The sequence below is a fragment of the Neolamprologus multifasciatus genome, chromosome 16 (assembly GCF_963576455.1).
Source record: "Neolamprologus multifasciatus chromosome 16, fNeoMul1.2, whole genome shotgun sequence".
Taxonomy (NCBI): Eukaryota; Metazoa; Chordata; class Actinopteri; order Cichliformes; family Cichlidae; genus Neolamprologus; species Neolamprologus multifasciatus.
The window spans coordinates 15,314,558-15,337,541 of record NC_140454.1 but is presented as its reverse complement, the minus strand read 5'-3'; the positions used below and the strand labels follow the sequence as shown (position 1 = coordinate 15,337,541).

At 41.2% G+C, this 22,984-nt stretch overlaps 1 protein-coding gene across 1 annotated transcript; it reads right to left on the bottom strand.

Annotated features, from left to right (window-relative positions):
• Nucleotides 1-393: 393 nt before the first annotated feature.
• LOC146500507 (uncharacterized) lies at nt 394-21,212 on the bottom strand. Its single transcript, XM_085135260.1, has 13 exons — nt 19,792-21,212; nt 18,399-18,524; nt 18,224-18,316; nt 17,660-17,722; nt 17,413-17,571; nt 17,175-17,324; nt 16,916-17,074; nt 16,277-16,432; nt 15,379-15,503; nt 14,698-14,895; nt 13,150-13,696; nt 12,976-13,040; nt 394-9,923 (listed from the first exon to the last, which is right to left on the bottom strand). The coding sequence occupies exons 1-13, from the start codon at nt 19,820-19,822 to the stop codon at nt 6,465-6,467; spliced, it is 5,331 nt and encodes a 1,776-aa protein (XP_084991386.1). The 5' UTR covers nt 19,823-21,212; the 3' UTR covers nt 394-6,464.
• Between the last annotated feature and the right edge of the window lie 1,772 nt (nt 21,213-22,984).

Below are 22,984 nucleotides of genomic sequence, written 5' to 3'. Positions count from 1 at the left end.
CCCCTTGAGGACATTTGATTGGAGCATTTTCCCTACACCAACATGGATACAACACATGCACATTTCATTGTACCAGCTTGGTAGCAAGTGTGTTGCTCATATTTAGGTGATGGCTTGAGGAGCAAAATAAAGTTATAAAGTGGTGGATAGGTTTTATTTTGAGACTGTAGGAAGCCCGACACAATGTATAAGTTACAATATTTTGGTTTACCTGCAAATGTTCTGTCATCATGTTTGCCTCTCCACGTTTTGGTGCCCCTTGTAAGGTGTGAGGATTGGTCCAAATACCGATGGTATTGGATCAACACTAGCACGATACTTGATTTTGATCCTCCAAGTTCAGTATGAATTAATATATATTATTTTACTTATTTATTTTTTAAATAGTTTTATAGCACATCTGCAACCCAGGTCTCTACAAAAAAAGAAAGCATACTAAAATTTGCAGCATCCCACCCCACCACTTTATTGGTGAAATAAGATTTAATGTCACCCCTGCACATTTCACACTTTTACAGCTCCGCTGCATCTCAGAAAAGTAAGTAAATGAGTACAGTTTTGTGCTATGTGCTATGCAGCACATTTCAAGACAAATATCACAAAGTGCTTCACAACAAAATACTAAAAACATGGAGTCCAAAAAAGTTACCTGCAAGCAACATTTTCAGCTCCTTTTTAAAAGAGACCACAGAACTCGGCTCAGTGGGAGGAAGTTTCAGAGTGTGTTGCAATAGCACTTTGTACAGAGTTTCAACATCTTTAACAGATTTTAGATTTCAGCCTAGTTTAAAATCAGATGGACACTTTTCAAAAGTCACAAGTATCAGCCAGTTGTACAACCGGTTTGTAATTCCAGTGAATCTTTTTAAAGTTTTTCCAGAAAAAATCATAAATCTTCAGAAAACTCAGAGCCTTTCTTCCCTTTTTTTTTTAGCAAGTTGATTTAAAATGAAGATAAAAGTAGCCTCGCAGCAGTGTTTTTCACACACATCATCAAACAAGCTTTTATTAGAGTGTGAGTTCTTTAATCTATCACATTTAATGTGAGAAATGGAAGGGGGCTTTTATCCACACTTGGGTATATTTAATTTTATTTTACAAACATGTCCAAACTTCAAAATAATGAGGTCAGTAATCTCTGTGAGCCAAGAGTTCAGGCTTCAGACTGGCCAAACTAGTTTTCTTTTTCACTTTTAACTCTGTGTGACGTCAGTGAGAGCAGATATCCCTAATATGGTCATCTCAAGCATACCCGCCTGACTGTGAGCACACCATCCCCACCTACCTGCTGTTTGCAAGGGGTAACCAATCAGAAGCAACTTGCCTTAAAGAGAGAAGGAAATAAGCTAAAATAGCTTCTTTAAGACAGTGGATGGTAGTAGTATTAGACATAAAATGATAATTTTGAGCTGTGAATCACAGAGCAACCTTAAAGTCCAAGAATTAAAAAATAAATAAATAAATCAGAGATATGGCACTTTATTTTGTCCTGTCTCCTTCTGCTCTCTTTTCTTTCCCCTGCTCTTACCACCAACCAATCGCAGCAGATGGCTGCCCCTCCCTGAGCTTGGTTCTTTATGAGGTTTCTTCCTGTTAAAAATGAATTTTTCCTTCCCACTGTTGCTATGTGTTTGAGTCGTGTGATTGTTAGGGGTTCTTTCTAATATTGTAGGATTTATCTTATAAAGCACCTTTAGGGAAATGTTGTTGTAATTTAGTCCAATATAAGTAAAACTGAATTGAATTATTAGGTGCTATTAAGCCTCCGAATGCCTTTTCTATCACTGATCTAAAACTGCAAGTAGAAAATATTTATGGTTAACTTACAGAGTGAACCACTGAATAGTATTTTATAAAATTAGATATAACTGGAGCCACAAGGCTTTTGTACTTATGACTCTGCAAACACATCATTTTAAAAGTCTACAATCAAGAGTTCATGAATGTAAATACAGAAGATTTTACAACAAGGTGCAGATAGCTGGTTACTCTAATGAATATGGGGCTAGATTAGACTTTGGCAGCAAGCATTTAAAGGAGCCTGCACAGTTCTGATGAACTTGTACCAGAATGATGAGCAGAGACAAGTATGGAGGAGGAGAGAGACTGCTCATCATCCAAAGCATCTGTCAAACACAGTGGAGGCAGTGTCATCGCATGGCTGCAAAGGCAACCCAGGAGTTTCTCAAGGCAAAGCAGAAAAGCAAGGAAGGTCAAGCAGACCATCTCAGTGGATTCTAGACTTTATTCAACTATTAAGAACAATGTGCATCATCCAAACACTTAACGAACCTAAATGTGACAGATCTAAAATTACGCACGCACATACCACACTGCCGACACTTTTATTTAGGATCTTGTTTGCATGTAGAATAGTATAATATTTGGTACTCTTAGTTTAGCGAAGGCAGGACTTTTGATTTTTGTTTGTTTGCTTTAAGTTTATGTTCAAAGCATTGCATGTTTCACCAGAATATAAAATAATTCAGTAAAAGTAAAGGTAAAGTAAAATAAACATTAAAAGGTTGTAGTTAGTAAACCGTTACAAATTTTGTCTGAACTTCTGTATATTTGTAAAGTTGAGTGTTAATGAAATCATTTATGATTGTAAACGAGTATTGATGTGTATTGTTGTGGCCGTTTTCTCTGCTGTGTTCCCTTTTGGAAGCTGAAATGTTCCCCCGCAGAGAGCTCTTGTTTCTTTCTCGTCCCCTTAATGAGTCACATCCATTCTGTCATAACAGCTGAAAATAATATCACATAAACAATGGCTGCTTACAGCAACACAGCTCAGCACTTAGTAATGTTAGCCGTTCATTGTGTTTGTGTTTCACAAGTCAAAATGTCTGCTGTGAACCAGCTCTGTTTATCTGATAGGGTTTAAATTATATTAACCTTTATGCTGAGCCGCTCTGCTCTTTCATCACCACTGGAGAGCTGCAGAAACAGTGCAACATGGAAACTTGGGCACAAGTTTGCTCCCTGTTTCATTTTCCTAATGATGAACATTTTATAAGAAGTCGAGCTGAATCTAAGTTGTTTCCTAGCAACAATACTCTGAAGAGATGTTCTATAGTAACCATCATGATCTGTCTTTAGTGTTTTGTCTCCTATAGCTGAAACAGAAGCTGTTTTTGTAGTATGTTTTTTGCAAGATCTGACTTGACGTTTACTTGACAGTCTTCTAGAGCTGATGATTACTCTGTTTCATAACACGTGTACATGCACGCACTGCAGAAAAGCTGAGAGAGTACAGAGCTCCTGCAGGACTAATTGGTGTTTAATTTTCTGTCTAAGACAAGCATGAGGTTTGGATAGAAACCCTGTGTAGTGCAGCAGAGCAAGTCCACACATGAAGGTGTCAAAACTCTCCTTGTCTCGACAGGGAATAGGAAAGAGGGGCATGCAGTGAAACGACTGTGAGACGATCTCCAGAGCAGTAATTATATGTGGGTTCAGGTGACCGTCTTGGCTTTGGTTGATTCGTTTAACACTTTGTTATGCTGGTTACCACCAGTAATTTTGTCTTAGGACTGTCTCTGGATTTAGTCCGATGAGTTTAACTGTTGTTTACAGGCAAGCGCTGCTTTCTGATCCAGCTCAAGACAAGAATTGTGCCTAGTGTAAACACAAAGTAGTGTTGCAGGAATTTAGTCAACATCAAGGTAGCAAAGAATAACTGAACTTGAGCCACATGCTGAATGTAAAATTTGAATCAGTGAATTATTACAAATAAATAAGAAAGACTTCTACATAATTTTTATGCATCCTGATAAAATTTGGGCTTTTGATGATTTCTTTGAGCTGCAAGTTTAAATTGATTGGTTAAAAGTATACATACAACCCAGTAATGTGTAGTTAATTATCCCCCAGGGTGCTTTAGGGGTTCGGTTTGTAGGGCTTGATTATGGGTTTTGAGAAAACATTTGGACTTGCTCCACTGACAAAAGGCAGGAGACTGGAGACCAATTAACGGGGTTCAGCTGACAGCAGGAGGGAACAGAGAGAGAACAGATTATTACTGATCGGGGAGTGGGAAGATCCACCATCCAGGAGGTGAAGATGTGAAGACAACGTGTGCTGCACATGCCCACTTGATGTGGGGCTGCTGTCCAAGTGTAAGGAGAAGAACTGAGGTCTTTGACTCCGCCCTAAGGCAGACCTGCACTCCAGAGGAAAAAGTAAAAAGCAGTTTTAACACCCCAGAGTATGCTACTATCACCTGCCACCATGCTTGACAGCTGTTCTTAGGTTTGAAAGCTTCACCTTTACTCCTCCAAGCATACCTTTTCTAACATCTGAAACTCCTTGTAAGCACTGTAAGCAGACTTGTGGGTAATTTTTGCAGAATGTTTTTCACAAAGAAGAAAAACGTGCATTAAAAAATTTATTATTGTCACTCAAATGCTGTCCTATCTTAACAATAACATTTGTCTTATTATTCTGAGTGGCCACAAATTACTCATTTTACTCTGCAGCAGGCAGCAGTTTTTAATGAACGTGCTCTGAAAACCCCACTGTAAAAACCCTGTTCAGCATCAGATAACAGACACAGCTGGTTGATGTAGTGGAGCATGTCTGAAGAGCCTTAAAACAGAAATATGTGTGCATATTTAACTTAATCCCAACTGAATGATGTTTTTGTCTTAAAAACAACACTCACACATGTTTGACAAAAGTCAAACATCAAAATGCTTTCTCTAATTTGAAGTCAGCGTTGGTACACTATTAACTACACTGTGATCAACACAGGTTTTCTGTGTGACATGTTTCAGTACTTCATTGTACACTTTTTGGCTGCAAACGTAATATGTGGACTTGTTTTGACAAACATGAAATATTCTGAAATAACTGACTCCTAAAAAAAGCTATTTTCAGTATTTTATATACATTCATCAGATCAGGTAGAAGACTGGAGCCTAGATATACATTAGAAAATTATACAGTATTCAACTCAAGGCTCTATAATAAATACATAAACACTCTGTTTAGGGTTAAGACAATATCTGAAAACAACATACCATCACCAGATATTTTAGGTACATACTTTAGGGCAGGGATAGCTCAGTAGGTAGAGTGGTTGCACCATGATCAGAAGGTCGGGGGTTCGGCTCCACTGAACGGCTACCCTGAGGTACCCCTGAGCAAGGTATCGTCCCTACACACTGCTCCCCGGGCGCTGCATTGGTGGCTCCCCACTGCTTCACTGGGTGAATGGGTTAAATGCAGAGGAGTAATTTCCCTACGGGGACTTACACATTTGCTTCATGGCATTCCTCAGAGATTTTGATCCACATTGACATGATGGCAACTCACAGTTTGTTAGCTATACATCCATCCAAGTAACTCGTGAGTATAGCAGTGTAATTAGATACACTGAAACCTGGAAATATATGTGTCCAATGAACATAATCGTGTTATCTTAAACGTTCATTTGTTTCAACAACTGCAGCTTTTGAGCTTCTTTGGAACCTAGTGTGTTGTACCTCCATATCATTATTATTATTATTATTTTATGTCATTCTCAGTGTGTTTTCTTTATAAATATTAATGTCACTCATGTGCAAAATAAGCAAATTTGCAAAACAGTTAAGTCATGTCAAGTCTATGTGTTCACATTTTGGCTTCAGTGCCCTCAAGCTAAGGTTTAAGCTAAGGTTGTCAAGAAGCGCTGTGTGGAAGGCAGGAGTTGGACCCAAAATGCAGACACTCAGGCACGAGGTTTAAACACAAAGAACTAAGCTTTATTTGCTGGCAGGGGAAGTCATACAAAACTAAAATGGGGAAAATATGAACTACAATTTACAGAGAGGACCACGAGGAAACACACAGCTTGAGGGACAACGCAACACTGACTCAGAGAAACACAGAGTGTTTAAATACACTGGGAAGTAAAGAGGGGAATGAGACACAGAAGGAGGGCACAGCTGGGAGAAATCAGAACTGACGAGACAAGGAAGCAAAGCAGGACACATTCACATAAGACACAGACCTTCAAAGTAAAACAGGAAGTATAACACAGAGACGCGAATTTGACACGGTGGAGACAGCAACTAAGAAACACAGAGACTTACACGGAACAGAGGGGGCACAGAGAAACATGAAGGGCAAGGGATCAAAACTAGAAACCATAGAATAAATCACACGAGTACAAAATACAAAAATCACAAAGAACTAAAAACGCTGGGTCAGGAGACCCAGGATCCTGACAAAGGTAGTGCCAAATACACCACTTTAGTGTTGTTCTACACAGAGCACCACATGGGTATCAATACACACATGAAAATAGTTCTTGACAAAACGTAGATTGCAATATAAATGGCTTGACTGCCGTGGACAGTGTAAGGGTTTTTAAAAAGTGCTTAGACACACTTGTTATGTGTTTTCAGAGCATAAAGAATAACGTCAGACGAAGCTCGTGTTTAGCTGAGATTTCTGTGGGTGTGGCTTCACCATGGGCGTGGTCACTGCAGGTCTAGGTATTGAGGCAGGACGTCGTTCCAGAACTGCTGAGAGTCCTCAGCTTTCGCCCCCCCTGCAGCTCTCTGCCTGGTCCTCGGTGCTGGTTTGGGTGCTTCTTTCTGTTTGCTGCGTCTGTCTGGTGGCGGTTTCTGTCGCTTCTCTTTTTTTTTCTTTGCTGATTTTGCTTGGTCCTCTTCTTCCTCTTCTTCTTCCTCATTCTCCTCCTCCTCTTCTTCATTTTCATCTCCTTCTTCCTCTTCCTCAATTCCCTCTTCTTCTGCCTCCTCCTCCTCCTGGTTCTCATTTCCCTTTTCCTTATTCTCTTCATCCCTTTCTTCTTCATCACCCTCTTCCTCACTATCCTCATCTTCATCATCAGTTTCCTCATCAATACCTTTCATGTCTTTCCTTTTTCCTCTTAGCCTTGTCTGTTTTTGCTGTTCTTCCTCTTCTTCCCCTTCCTCCTCACCTTCCCCTTCCCCCTCCTCCTCCCCCTCCTCCCCTTCATCACTCTCTAACAGATTTTTTTTAGCAGGCTCCATGCTTTTATTTTTTCCTTTTGGTTTCTCCTCTTCCTCACTTTCATTCTCTTCCTCAGCTTCTTCTTCATCCCCTGTATCCTCCTTCTCTTCCTCAGCTTCTGTTTCTTCGTCCCCCGTATCCTCCTCCTTCTCTTCCTCTTCTTCCTCAGCTTCTGTTTCTTCGTCCCCCGTGTCCTCCTCCTTCTCTTCCTGTTCTTCCTCAGCTTCTGTTTCTTCGTCCCCCGTATCCTCCTCCTTCTCTTCCTCTTCTTCCTCAGCTTCTGTTTCTTCGTCCCCCGTGTCCTCCTCCTTCTCTTCCTGTTCTTCCTCAGCTTCTGTGTCTTCATCCCCTGCATCCTCCTCCTTCTCTTCTTCTTCTGCAGACTCTTCCTCCTCCTCACTCTCTTCTTTGTCCTCATCCTCTCCATCTTCTGTCTCAGCTTCCCCATCACCTACGGACTCATTTTCTACCCTTTCCTCACCTCCTTCTTCCTCTTCTTCTTCATCACTTTTTTCATCTTGGAGTTCCTCTTCATCAGCCTCGCTATCTTCTTCCTCCTCTCTCTTATCACTGTCTTGCTCTCCTTCACTCTTATCTGCCCCTTCATCTTCCACCGAGTCCTTCTCCTCATCCTCATTTTCTGTGGAGGCATCATTTTGTTCCTCAGTTTCGCCCTCTTCATCTTCATCTTTGGTTTTGGCAGATTCTGCAGTGTCTCCTTCCTCTCCGTCCTCCTCCCCCTCTGACTCTTGGTTCGTGCTCTCATCGCTCTCTGATTCATCACCGCTTTTCTTCTCTTCATCCTCACTCATCTTGCTCTCTTCCTCTTTATCCTCTTTACTCTCTTCATCACTGGACTCTTCATTTTCACCTTCCTCCTCTTCCTCCTCAGCTCCTTCACTCACATCAGAGTCACTCAATCCGTCACTTGTCTTCTTACTGCTTTCTTCCTCTCCTTCAGTTTCAGCAACATTAGTTTTATCACTTCCTTCATCTTCATCACTCCTGCCTGTTTTCTCCTCCCCCTCTTCTTCCTCAGATACATTATCTTCCTCTCCCTCTCCCGTATTGCTCTCCTCTCCTGTTTCTTTGTCACTATTACTCTCACATTCTTCCCTTTTATCTTCACTGTCGCTTCCACTCTCGACATCATCTTCATTCTTTCCCCCATCCTCAGAATCCTCATCCTCTCCAGATGCCTTGTCTGATTTCTCCTCCACTTCTTTTTGTGAATCTTCCATGTGTTCACCCCTGATCTGCTCAGACAGGCCCCCTTTCACTGCCTCCCCCTCTGATGGATTACGACTGCTGTCATCATTTTCTCCTTCTTGGGAATCATTTACAGATTCCGATGGAACACCAGCTTGAGCATCTGTCTTCAGGCCATCCTCCGTTTCATTCGAGGAAGAAAAATGTGACAATGCGGAGCACAAGGACGGCTCCGTAACTGCACTCTGCTTAGTGAATTGCCTGACTTTACTGAGCGTTTTAGAGGGTGTCAAGGTGGCTTTGTCACTGTCAGACTGCACACTTGTCACTGCCTCACGAAGGACCTCAATAGCTGCACCCGCAATCCCAGCAACTGGAAGAAGCGACGCTGAATTACTGAGAATTTCTCCCCAATTTGTTTTTCCCCCATTCTTGCTCCGAGTGTCCTCTTCATCTGTTTCAGAAACACGGGAATCCATAACATCAGGCTTAGCGCCTTGCAGGGGTTTTGCAGCTCTAGGAGAATCCACCTCTGGGCTTTGAGGGGAAATTGGGTTACCTCTCACTTCTGTAGGTGTATCCTGCTGAGATGACAGCAGGCTGGAAGCTTCACTCTTTGGTTTAGCCTTCATCTTATTCTCAGAGTCAACATCCCCCTCACCTTTAACTCTGATTTCCTCTTCCTTGCCTCCTCCTCTTCGTTTTGTTTTTGCCCTCTGTTCAGCACCAGATTCCTTTGCCGTCTTTTTGTCCTTTATTTTTGACAATTTCTGCTCATCCACAGTTCCACCTTTCATCTTCAGAGTGGTGTCTTTGGCACAATTTAACTCATTTTCCTCACACTTTTCTTTGCTTTCTCCTTCAATGAGGGGATTTTCTGCACATTTACTTTGATCCTTGACTGGTGTTGGTTTAAGCTCTTGCAATTTTCCCTTAACTTGCAATGGTGTTTTTCTGGAGACGGATTTCTTTGTTTCAGCCTTAAAAGGTGTTGTGTTTTCTTCCTGTGCTGCTGGCGATTTAGCATCCACTCCTGGTACAGATTTAACCTTGTGCTGATCTTTTGTTAGAGTCGATTTGACTCGCCGTGTCCCCCGACTCGCCACTTCAACAGGTTTGACGTCATCACTTCCCCTCTGAGTTGCTTCATTTTCCTTTACGGCATTTTCTGTGGATGCTAGACTGGCTGCTTGATTCACTTTACTGACCTTGATAGAAGGAGATTTCGGATCTAAAGATGATGATTTCTTTGCCTCCTTTTTTGGGGTCCTTGTCAAGCCTTTCTTCAGAGAGCTGTTATCCTCTTCATTCGGTTTATTACTTTCTCTCAAATCCTCAGTTTTCCTCGTCTTGTGCTTCACTTCAGTCACTCTCTCCTGTGCATCTGTCAGCATCTGTTGTGTTTTTGTGCTATACTCTGACGGTTTCCTCTTATCTTGCTGTGGTGATTTAAAATGCGGGAGCTGCTTTTGAGCTTGCCTGTTTTCTGAAGGTTTGATGTTGCTGGACTCCTTGTTGATGTTCTCTTTGCTGTTTGAAGTCACTTTGTGATTTTTCTTTGTGCTCTTCAGAGGAGACACTTCTGTCTTCAAGGTGCTGGGGCCCTTCATAAGCTCTGTTGGCAAAACCTTAGGGGAGTTTCGGTCGGTCTTCTCGTTAGTCTGGATCTGTTGTGCAAATGGTTCTGCTTCCTTTACTGCATGTCTAAAAGCTCTGCCCTTTTTCTTTCCCTGTAACAAATCACATAAGGATTCAGTAAGATATAATACGAAAAAGAAAAGTACATTAAAGAAGGAAAGCTGCACAAGCGGAGCGGCCATCAGTATGACTGCATATGTAATTTGTACAATGTCTTATGTGTTTTTAATGCTTTAAATATCATCTTACCTACCTACTGTACTTGCACCCTACTATTATAGACTATTAGAGGTATATTTCAGTGGTTTTCAAAGTGTAAATAGAATTACAGCCTTATACTTGTGCTTGTGCAGCTTACATCCATGTCAGGGCAGACTCATATAATTAGTTGCACTGAAGACTTTAGTAGGTGTGCACAAATAATTAGTGTCAGCAGTTTGGTGAAATATATTCCCCTTCTCTTCCTGAGTTATGGCACTGACAAAAAGTGAATGAAAAAAAGTGTTTCTTCTGAAAATGATGATGTCACAGTGAAGCCTTTTGACCACCAATGACTGTAAAAGTTCTGTTAAATCTCAACGATTTCAATGTCAATTCATGCAAAATTACACATAAATAGATTTCATTTGTAATACCAAGAATCAAGCATAACACCACAAAGTCAAGCTCGGCTACAGTCCCAGTGGATTACCTGATGCCAGCATAAATCAGCTGTCTGTGATGTCTTAGCTGAAACTTTTCTACATATTGAAGTAGAAAATCTTTCGCAGGGTGTCACTGAGGTGCTATTTAATCACACAGCAGCCAGTCTGCCATTGTGAGGTGTTCAAAAACAAGTTCAGCACCTCATAAACCTTCTCTCCAAAAATCCACTCTTCTGTGGAACCGGCTTCCAGTTTGAATTCGGGAGACAGACACTATCTCTACTTTTAAGATTAGCCTTAAAACTTTCGTCTTTGATAAAGCATATATTTAGGGCTGGATCAGGTCACCGTGAATCCTCCCTTGGTTATGCTGCAATAGGTTTAGGCTGCTGGGGAATTCCCATGATGCATTGAGTTTCTCTTTTTCAGCCACCTTTCTCACCCACTATGCATTCATACACTTCTCTGCAATCATTAGTTATTAGTCATCTCTGGAACTCTGCCACTGCACGTCTTTGTACCATCTTTCTCCCCTCACCTCCAACCGGTAGTGGCAGATGCCTGTCCCTCCCTGAGCCTGGCTCTGCTGGAGGTTTCTTCCTGTTAAAAGGGAGTTTCTTCTTCCCACTGTCACCAAAAAGCTTGCTCATAGGGGGTCATATGATATGTTTTCTCTGTTTTCTTTGTGTTATTGTAAGGTCTTTACCTTACAATATAAAGCACCTTGAGGCAACTGTTGTTGTGATTTAGCATGATATAAATAAAATTGAAATTTCTCTCACACTTAAAGCCCACACATGTGAGGACACACATACAGTACTGTGCAAACACAAATACACAAATTTACCCCTGCAGTGAGGACAGGACTGCTGGGGGGTGGGGTGGGGGGGCACCACATGTTGCAGTAACCCTTAGCTAGGGATGGGTACCGGTGTCCGGTGCCATGATGGCACCGGTTCTGACATAAACGGTAGTAACCAGACCGAAAAGCAGCGCACATTTCGGTGCTTTATTTCGGTGCTTTTTTTTCCTGAGCTGTGATACACTTTAGATTCTAGCCAATCATTTTACATTTCCGAGGATAGTAGGCGGGTCCAGGTACGTACTTTCTTTTAGAGCAGAGCTACAGATTAAAAATGCCCAAGGCGAAGCGGTCAAAAGTCTGGCTGTACTTCACAGCAAAATATGCAAACTCAGCAGCCTGCAACAAGTGCTTTAAGCTGATACTGTGATACTGTCAAAGGAAGTAACACCTCAAATCCGATGAAACACCTGGCGACGCATAGAGTTTTTTTAAAAGCCAAGAAATGCGCTGTATTTGATAGCTTGCTGCGAGACCTCACACCGAGCGCATCTACTGCGGGTGTGGTGCCTGTTATCGGAACCGGAGTTAGCAACATGAACCCGAAGAGGAGAGTCCTGGCCCCTAGCCCTGCCAGTGTAGCAGAAATGATGAGGATGATGGCAGCAGCAGCTGTTCTTCTCTGCGTGAGTAGCTTAATGTTGTTCGTGTGTAATTTACGTTGAGTAGGCTAACCACGTTATTACATTAATGCAGTAAGGTGAACTAGCAAACACCGTCGTAGTTACATGCGGCTGTCTTCTTGTTTGATGGCAGATACTCCCTTCACCCTGGCCAAAAAGGCTAAAATGACCAAAGAAAAAGTGGAAAACAGTTAAACATGAGAGGTTTTTGGACAAAGTTTGTGTTTTTTCCATTGTTTAAGCACTGCTTCCAGCCAAGAGTGATACCATATATGCCCTATAGCTGCAGAAAAGGCTAACATTGTTATCTTTTTACAAAAAAAACAGCTAAACATGAGAGGTTTTTGGACCAATTTTGTGTTTTCCATTCTTTAAGCACCGGTTTGAGCACCGTTTAAGCACCGGCACCGTTTCAAAAGTACCGGCTTGGCACCGGTATCGGATAAAACCTAAACGATACCCATCCCTACCCTTAGCACACAGCAAAGTAGGAGACTCTTTCTCAACTTGCTTCATCACTGGTTGTGGAAACACTGATGAGATGTGGCAAGATTCCTGAGAACTTTTCCAAAGCAGTGCGTGTGTGTGTATCTGTGTGTGTGTTTGTACATCTAGGGGCTGGAGCCCAAACAAATTTGTGTATCAGCAGAAGCTGTCCAAATATCTGAAACTGGCTGATGAAGATTCATTAGAGATATTCAATTTTATATTTTGCTTCATTGTTTTACCAAGTGGAAAATTTCTTTACACACACACGTGCTTGCAAGAACACACACACATACAGTATACAGCACGTATGCTGATGTATGCACATTTCCTGGAAAAAGTCAGAGTGTTCTACGTTGCTGCTTCCTGCCCTGCAGTGCATTTAATCCAAACCAGAGAGAAGAAGCCAGAAGAGGAAAATAACAGTCATCTCACTCTACATTTGAGACTCTGTGAACTATACTGTATTTATCTGCTCTATCTAAGAGAAACCATCGCATGATGAGCCATCAAAAATGTCTTCTCTCACCATATATGGTGAAAAGTCTTCTTTCTCTTCCACTTCTTCAGTGATTATTTGTCTCTTAACACTTTCTGAAATAACAGACAAAATTAGGTTAAACAGCTTAAACCCACTCAAGCATCAGCTAAAAGCTGGATATAACATTTATTGCCACTTGTTGAAACCATAGAATTCAAGTACCTGTTTGTGTTGGGGCAGAATGTTCTTCCTCCTTTAGATTTTTAATGAAAACATTACTAGTCGGGGTGTAGGGCTCTTTAGGTGGCACAGGAGATGAGAATTTGTTACCTAGAGGCTTCTTAGTGGCTGCAGCTCGGTTTAGTCTAGGCTTTGCAGTCATTTTAGTAGCTACAGGACTGCTGGGGTTTAATTTTGTTATAGACTTTGGTAAAAGCAAAGGAGAGGGCACCTTTTTGCATTTAGACTTAGAAGATGCAGACGTGGATGCTTTACTTTGAAGCGTGAATGATGATCGTGAATGTGGGCTTGATGCCTTAGAGGATAACAGTGGACTCTGAGGGGATATGGATCGAGATCTGGGGGAGAGAAGTGGGCTTCCTGTCACCTCTGATTTTGGTTTAGGGGATGATGAAGGGGTAGTAGCGTCCTTTGAAAGGGTTTTCAGAGTTAGGGAATTTCTGGATGTTTGCCGAGATGTGATGAGAAAGTCAGAGTTAAGCCGTGGGAGGCTCTGAAACTTATCCCCAAACAACTCCACAGAACGAACCTGAAAAATAGGAAACGAGATCCTCGAGTTTAAGTTTGGAAATGTATCTATGGAGCGTCAGCAACCAGTGGCAGATTTGCAGTGTGGTGCAACACTGCCCCCTATTGATATAATACAGGTCATACAAGTTTTCCAAGGGGTTCTGCAAGCATGGGTTTCAAATGTTTAACGTTTTATTATCGCATAAAATACACTTAAATACCCGTTTCATGACTGCACAGGTCAAATAAAAATTAAAAGAAAAAAATCAATTCCACCCCAACCCCTTTACTGATTTCTTTTTTCAACATGCCTGCATGTTTATCACACTCAGGTCCTCAAATAAAATTTAATATTAGACAAAGATAACCTGACTAATTACAAAATGCACTTTTTAAATTCATTAAGGAAAAAATATATCTAAACATGCCTGGCCCTGTGTGGAAAAAGTAATCGGCACCCTTGTTAAATCATGAATTAACTGTGGTCAACCACATTTTTTTGGAAAGCTTTTTTGGAAGTCTGATCCATCCATTGGAGAGCACCAAGGAGAATACCACTGCTGATCTAAAACAACACAAAGGTTCGTCTCACTTTTGCCAAAAAACATCTTGAGAACCATCAAGACTGAAATCCAATGGAGATCCAAAATGCTAGAAAAAAACCCCCTCCAATGTGGCTGAATAAAAAAAAAAATCCTGCAGAGTAGAGTGGGCTAAAATCCCTCTGCAGAGATGTAAAAGACATGATACAAATACGTGAATGCAGTTCTTCCTGCCCAAGTGTGGCACAAACAGTTCTTGGGTTTAGGGGGCAATCATTTTTTCATTCAGGGCCAAATAGGTTTGGATAACTTATTTCCATGAATTAAACTATAACATAAAAAACAATTATTGTAGGGTCTACCTTACAATACAAAGCTCCTTGAGGCAACTGTTGATGTGATTTGGCGCTGTATAAATAAAACTGAATTGAATTGAATTAAGTGTTTTAAAAATGAGCAGTAAGTTGAAGGGTCTCACTCTGTCTCGGTGGCGTGCCCGGGCTGAGAGTGGTGATGGTGGAGTTGGATTGATGAACTTGTTTTTAAAGATGATTTTGGTAAAACTTGACTCCAGAAAGTAGTCTGCGATTAAGACATCCTTCTCTGGCACTGCTTCTTGGCTCTCTGCTGGCCTGGGTGTAGCCAGGACCAGCATGTGGTGACCACCACAGGACACCTGACGGGGAGAGGACACAAGAAAACATCTTTGTTACTGTTAGCTGATTCACTCTCAGTCTGCTCTTCACTCTTACCTCTTACCTGCTGACATACAGGATATTACTCCCTCAAGGCTACAGCAAGATTGTTTTTGAGATTACGTTTGCCTTATTTTGAGAGAAGTTTACCTGCAGCCTGCAGATGCAAAGAAAGGAGAAATGATGTGACACTACACGATCCATTCAGAGCTCATTACTGATTTAAAGGCTGATCTCTGAAAGTATCCAGGTGCTGGCTGTGAGCACAGCTTCAGCTGCTCTTCCTGCTGTGATTGGTGAAGAATATTCTGTTATCGATCACTGATGGTGCTGTGGATACATCCTGCTGTAGTAGGCTTCCTGTTACAAGCTGTGGAGCCTCTCATACCTTTTATGGCCTTTTTGGAGGGAGTTGACTGATTATGAAGATTTCTTTTAAAGCCCTTCACATCACCTTCACTTACTGACTGAACAGTGTACTGAAGAAAACATGTGCAGAGTGTCGGGCTGAACTGGTTGATGAAGTTTTCCTCCCCTAACCCGAGTTTTCCATGACGACCATCACCAAACGTGTACAGCAGCCCGCTGTCTGTGGAGCAGGGGGGAGGATAAATGCATCAAACACAGACTGAAGGTTGTCAATCCTGGCTGAAGCTGTTTTGCTTTTTACACATTTTATACACAATAACATCCTTGGTTTTTACAGCACATAATGTTTGAATGAAAAGTTTGAATACTGAATATTGGTTGTAGTACATTGTTTGGCTGAAATTAGATTTATTATTTAGTTAACTTACAAAAATGGATTTATCTACCCCCTCAGAAACTGACTCACATGTGGTGCTTATCAACTGAATACCTCTAGAGGCAGACAACATCTGAGAAAGTTTATGAAATTAGTCAATTTAGCAGATTCTAGAGAAAGCTTGTGAGTTGCTGAACTTTGAACACCTAAGTGGCAGACTGGCTGCTGTGTGATTAAACAGCACCCCAGTGACATGCTTATGCTGGATGGGGAAAAAAGATTCCACTTCGTCTTCATCATCAATTAACTTGTTTTATTTACCTCTCACTAATGGTACTTTTAACCTGATTACAGGATTGTTGCTGTGTGTTTAATTATGTGTGGTACACAACTCATATGTCCTAAAGAAGTTTGTTTCTTGAATGTTTCTTAAACTTATCACAGAAAAACTTTTTTAAATAATTCCTTCCTTAAATCTTGTAGATATATTATATTCCATTAAAAACAGTCATTATTGGCCTTTATATGCTTTCATACATAAAACATGCATGGACATCTAAAAAGGTGAATGGGCAATACTACTTTTAAAGTCACAATGACCTTCAAAGATGGCTTACCTGTGACCACAGCGGTGTAGTTTTCTCCACACGCGATGTGTCTGACCTTGCTGTTACAAAAGTGCTGCAGCGCTTTTGGCAAATGAACCTCAAACAGAAATGTTCCGTGGCCCAGCTGACCGTACTGACCCCTGCCGAATGTGTACACGTTCTTCTCTGGCACAGCAAAGCAGACAGAGGGAAAGAACCCTTTTGATTCAAAGCGATGTATAGTACATTTACTCAACTACTGTACAAGAGCACTATTCTCAGGGGAATTTATTTTGATGTTCTTCTTCATTGTGCCTGTGCTACATTTGAGCTGAGATCACTTATTCTGTCCCTTAAAGTGTCTAACATAATCAAACAAGTTGAGTTCTGTGGCAGATTTTAAAGAAGGAAACACGATGTGATCACCACATGTGTTTTACAGTTAAAATCAGCCATACTTTGATCAACTGACATTAAATGTTGCATACATATTAATGCATACAGTAAAAGCGATTTTCTCCTTATTTTTTCCCATAATAATATGAAAATCATTATCAGGCACACTGATACTTAAGTTAAAGATCTGAATACCTTTTCCATCGCTGATTAACCAGCTCCTTTCACAGATGTTTTATGCTTTTCTTTAAAAATAACAAATTGTTAGCATACCTGTGAGGACCACTGTGTGCTCTCCTCCACAGCACACTCGGGTGACATGACCCAGGACTCCCTGCACCTGCTGAGGAATTCTGTGATTGGCCAGCTGCTCCTCACGAAGACCGAGTCTTCCATTCGCACTCTCACCAAACGTGTAGAGACGACCATAAACTGGGACAAATCCAACACAATAAATGACACAAGTATTGAAGACTGGTTCATTTAACATTGGACCTACCGCAATGATGCATGTGGCTGGACTGCGTTGTACCTGTCACAAAAGCTGAGTGCTTATACCCACAGGACACCCATATGACTGCTTCTCCAACGTGGACCTCTCTGGGTTCTGCAGCAAATCCCTCGTCCCCGAAAGCAATCTGACCCACAGAGTTGTCCCCCCACATGAACAGCCTCCCATCCTCTACCAACACACATACGTACATACATTTTACATATGCCCAGATCATCTTTTCTAGCAGAGAAACTTATTATATAATCTTTGTTCAGACCTGTTAAGGCAGCTGAGGTGTTGCATCCTGCAGAAAGCATTTTGATTGGTGCCCAGTCGCAGAAGGGGCGGAGCAGGTGAAAGTATGTAGACTTGTCACAATGGCCTAAACCCAGCTGCCCGTCCTGGTTGCTACCTGCACTGTATACACTGCCATGAACTAAAAATACAAGTATATTCATTTTGAGGACAACAGTGTTCATGGAAACATCTCTCACGTGTAATTATATATTTCTTTATTGTCTCACATGTGCAAACAATTGTGTGGTCTCTCCCACAAGCTGCAAGCTTCACCTTCTCAGACTTCAAGGCTGGAAAGGAAATGCAGTAATTATAGTGAGTAAAATGGCTTCAAAATACCACAATTATCTTCTTGTTAATGGACTAACAAATTCTTGTTCTGGTCATTAGTTAACAATTAAAAATAATTCAAATTTATCACACATTTTCTCGACTTTCTGCCTTTGTCTCACATTTTTTGTCTTTTATGTGATTAGAATCACAATACCAGAGGAAACTATGTGGTCACAATTGCTCCAAGACAGTAAGAACAGTAACAATACAACACAACTGGTTACATACAAGTAATATATAAGTTACAAAATATAACAAAATAGCTTGAATAAATACAAATAGCTCTAATTATAAAGATCCCAGTATATAAAACTGTATTGCACTGTACTCTATATTTTGGGGCTTAAATTAACAAAATAAGTCATGTGGGCTTATTTTGTGATGTGGGTTTTTTATGCTTTACACAAAAAATAACTCGTTTGATGCAATATGACCCAGCCACGGTGAAAAATACTAACCTTTCACAGAGGTTGGTTTCCTGGCACTAGGCTTAATTCTCAACCCCAGCTGGCCCCGTGTGTTGCCACCAAACATCAGCAACCTCCCATTTTCTGTAACGCCATTGCAGGCACAAAAATAATGTTATTAGTGAACAATGTCAGCTTTCATTACTAAAATATACATACAGTGTACCTGTGATAACAGCAGAGTGCTCTCCGCCACATGATGTTTTCTTTGGATGGTCATTCTTCAGCCAGAACTTGCTGGGAACATTATTAGCAAAGCTGGTCCTTCCAAATGTGAAAATGGCTCCTGTTTCTGGTAACAGATGGACAAATACAGAGCTGTGCAATGGTCTTCAGTGACCTCTCTTTTTTGTAATGTATATTTTGCTATGAAAATGGGAAAGCGGTGCAGTTATCTATTGAAACATGCAAACATACATGGAAATACACCATTATAAGGCAAAAAAACAAGTTTGTGTAATTCTTACAAGCTTGAAAGTTGATATTAGACCACCTTTATTCTTAAACACAGTCTGAACTCTCACAACCCCAAACCATGACACAGGGTTCACACAGGGCTTTACAGATGGTTGTGCCTCTTTCCTGACCTCCTCTGTATTTTGGCAATTATTTAAACCAGAAATTTCAAATTTGGATTCATCACTGCATAGGAGCTGCTACCAGACCAGTTATTTTGCAATTTGACCTCAGCCTTTTCTCCTGGTTTCACTTCTTTAATAATGGTTTCTTGACAGCCACCCTTCCACTGAGAATATTTCTGATGAGACTTCAGTGAACAGTAGATGGATCAGCTGAAGGGCAGATGCATCTCTCAGTTCCTGTGTCAGGTCTTTGCAGGATTTCTTAAGGACATGATTTTCAGATACTGCTTATCTTCTGTAGATGGTTATTAAGCCTGCTACCTTCTTTATCTTACAACTGTAAAGTTTCCTCAAATTTTTAAGAACACACTGATAAGATATTTTTTTAGGTTTCTGACAAATAGCTCTTTAGGAATCATCTTGTGGTTGCGACAATACTGTTTCATGCCTATCAAATATGTTTTCTTTGACATTTTTTATATGATTTAAGGTGCTAAAGAAATGGGAACAAATTGTGTTTTATGACTGTTAAATTAGGTGTCTTTTTAATGCTTGTGTGTTTCATAAGTCAGTGTTAACTGGCTTAACAACAACAACAAACAAACAAATAAAAATTAAAAAATCCCCCTGAAAACGGTCAGGCATAGAGACTGGACTGAAAATAAATGAAACAGCAGCCAGTGTCCTAAGGAGAACTATTGCTTAAAGAAATGGTTTTAGGTGAGAGGCGGTTCAAGAATTTTGCACATTGCTGTCTGTGATTCATCTCTAGAAAGCCCTGGGACAGAAAGTTTAAGTACTTCCCGAACTTAACACCCACTAAATCCCAGCCAAGCCTGCTGTCAGAGCTCAAGCCATTTAAGTATCTGCAGGCTGACAGAAATAGAAACATGCTAACCGTGAGCAAAAGGGAGCCTGTGTTAAGTATGATTAGGTGTGCATGAAGCCGAGGGCTTTATAATATGTAGCAAGGCTCACCCGGTATGTCGACATCAGTCTGCCCGGTCATCTTCACTGCTGGCTGTCTCCCTCACACCTCCTCACCCTGCGGCTCCCTGCTGATTAGGTAGCTCAAACCCAGGAGGACAGGTGAGAGAGAGGGGGAAAGAGAGAGAGAGGCAGGAAGAGGCTTAGCCACAGGAAGATGCTGCATTACGGTCATTTTATTTTATTATATATTATTGTTCCCAAAAAAAAAAAATTCACTGCTTCCCCAACAATAAACTTTGGGTAACCAAAGACATTAAAGCTGCACTGAACAAGAAAAAGACAGCTTTTAGAAACGGACGAAGAACAGTTGAAACTGGTGCAGAAGGAGCTTAAAGCCAAGATTGCTGAGGGAAAGGAGTCCAAACTCCAAGAAAACAACACCAGGGAGGTGTGGAAGGGAATGTGGGCCATTACTGGCCAGAGACAAAAGAAAGGTGTGGGAATAGATGGGGACGTTGAATGTGCAAACAAACTAAATCTGCACTTCAATATGTTTGACTGCCCTGCGTCTTCTGTCTCCACTCTCAGCTCTTCCGATCTTCTCCATTTTCCTCCCCCCTGTCTTGCCCCCTCAGCCTGTCTCTCTTTGTCCCTCTCAGCAGATGACATCACAAGGGAACTGGGCAGACTCCATTCCAGTAAAGCTGCTGGCCCTGATGGTGTGTGTCCAAGAGCCCTCAGGTGCTGGGCTGCCCAGCTGTCTGGAGTTCCAATTCAAATTTCAAAATCAAATTTTATTTGTCACACACACAACCATACACAGTATGACATGAGGTGAAATGCTTATTGCTGTGCAATGCCCGACCATTAAACTATAGAATTGACAGTAATATTTACAGAGTTACAGATTAATACAAACATTTGCAGATTTAACTTAGAAATTTACAGTAAGATGTACAAATAACAGTTTATGTAAGAAATTATTAATAAAAAGAAATTATAAATTATAAGAAGTGTGCAAAAGGAAAAACCAGAGTGCGTGTGGAGATGTGAGGTGTGTGAAAGAGTCCAGTCCTACAGTGATGTGATGTGTGTGGGAGAGTCCAGTCCTACACCTGGTTTAGGGCCCGAATAAGCCTACATCTTACCCATTTGAGTGGATTCTGGGTCTGCTGGGTCTGTGTGCAAGTTACTTTTCCATTAACCTAGACTAATATCTGAATCCTTCCCTTTAAATTTAGTTGTAACAATGTTTTAAAAAAGGGCTGAAACCAAAGGGCCTAAACACTGCACTAGAGACTGGTGTTTCTCTATTTGGGCCAGACTGTAACGACTCTGATCAGTCATATTACTTTTGCCCACTACAGATTCTGGCGGCCAGACCCTGTTGACAGCGGCAGTTGTAACACACACAGAGATTCTAGATCTGACCAACCGTCTCAGCTGTGGGCAAAAGATGACAGTCAATAAAATTCCATCCATCCATCCATTCGCTTCTCCTTTTCAGGGTCGCAGGGGGCGCTGGAGCCTATCCCAGCTGTCATAGGGCGAGAAGCGGGGTACACCCTGGACAGGTCGCCAGTCTGTCGCAGGGCCAACACACAGGGACAGACAACTATTCACGCCTAATGGCAATTTGGATTTTCCAATTAACCTATCCCCACAAGCTGCATGTCTTTGGATGGTGGGAGGAAGCCGGAGTACCCGGAGGGAACCCACACAAACACAGGGAGAACATGTAAACTCCACACAGAAAGATGTTGGAATTGAACTCAGGACCTTCTTGCTGTGCGGCAACAGTGCTAACCACCGTGCCACCGTGCTGCCTAGTCAACAAAATTCTAAAAGATAATTCGGCGGGGGTCAGTACAGTCAGCTGGGCCACGGAACATTTCTGTTTGAGGTTCATTTGCCTCACACACGTGTGTGGCAAGAACCACACTGCTGTGGTCACAGGCAAGCCATCTTTGAAGGTCATTGTGACTTTAAAAGTAGTATTGCCCATTCACCTTTTTAGCTGTCCATGCATGTTTTATATATTAAAGCCAATAATGACTGGATTTTTAAAATGGATTTATTATGAGGTTTTATTTTATCCATAAGTTTGTTTTTCAGCTTCCCAGTGGCTTTGCTTCTTTTCTTCTTATTGTATGAGATTGAATTTTCTTTGATAAATTCAAGAAACGTTCAACAAACAAACTTCTTTAGGACATCTGAGTTGTGTGCCCATGTAATTAAACACACAGTGTAGAAATGTTTAGCTGATGTAGAGTTTAGAAATGTGTTAACATAGAATCTAGAATTATTGTAGAGACACTGACACTGCCCTCAATGTAATAAAGGCCTGATTGTGTCTTGAATTTAGGAGAAGAGTATAGGAGACCCTCCCCAGTTGAACTGTGAAAGTAAAACAGAGAGGAGTTAATGCTGAGTGGAAATTCCCCAGAGAATATTTGGGTGGGGGTCTCAACATTTGACCTGGATAACTGTGGTCTGGAATGGAAATGGTTTTTTTACGACCTCTAGGGAGTCACCTACACCACAGTGCTACGTGCACTCACACATACACATAGATACGCGGGAACGCGCACATGTAGGCATTCACACGCACACACTCAAGTGAAACTATGTAAACATAGCACTTAGTTTTATGGCACCTTGTAGAGGGTTTAAAAGGGGGGTCACTGATACAAAACTGCATGTAACAGACAAAGGGGTTGAGATCTGCAGAGGAAGTCCGGGGTCCTGTACATCTCCCTTCTAGAAGGTGTAATCAATAAGTGTGTATTAATAAAAGTTTTGTTAATTGACTACTGAGTCCCGGTGTTCTTCCTGGAGTCCTGACGAATATACGAACCGGGGTGAAACTGCTTTTGCAACAACAGCAACAAATCTGTAATCAGGTTAAAAGTTAAATAAAACAAGTGAACTGATGGTGAAAAAGAAGAGGATTTTTTTTTTCATGTCTTCTGAGGATAAACAGACTGCCACTGTGAGGTGTTCAAATGCAAGTTCAGCAACTCACAAGCTTCCTCTAGAATCTGCTAAATTGACTAATTTCATAAACTTTCTCAGATGTTGTCTGCCTCTAGAGGTATTCCGCTGATTAGCCCAGGGGTAGATAAATCCATTTTTGTAAGTTAACTAAATGATTAATCTAATTTCAGCCAAACAATGTATTAAAACCAATATTCAGTATTCAAACTTTTCATTCACGCAAACATTATGTGCATTTAAAAAG

Excerpts from the sequence above, each read along its gene's own strand:
- LOC146500507 (XM_085135260.1), bottom strand. The coding sequence starts at position 19,822 with ATGACCGGGCAGACTGATGTCGACATACCGG. Across the intron at positions 18,525-19,791 it reads GACTGATGTCGACATACCGG|AAACAGGAGCCATTTTCACA; the intron begins GTGAGCCTTGCT and ends ATCTGTTACCAG. Across the intron at positions 9,924-12,975 it reads AAGACTTTTCACCATATATG|GGAAAGAAAAAGGGCAGAGC; the intron begins GTGAGAGAAGAC and ends GATTTGTTACAG.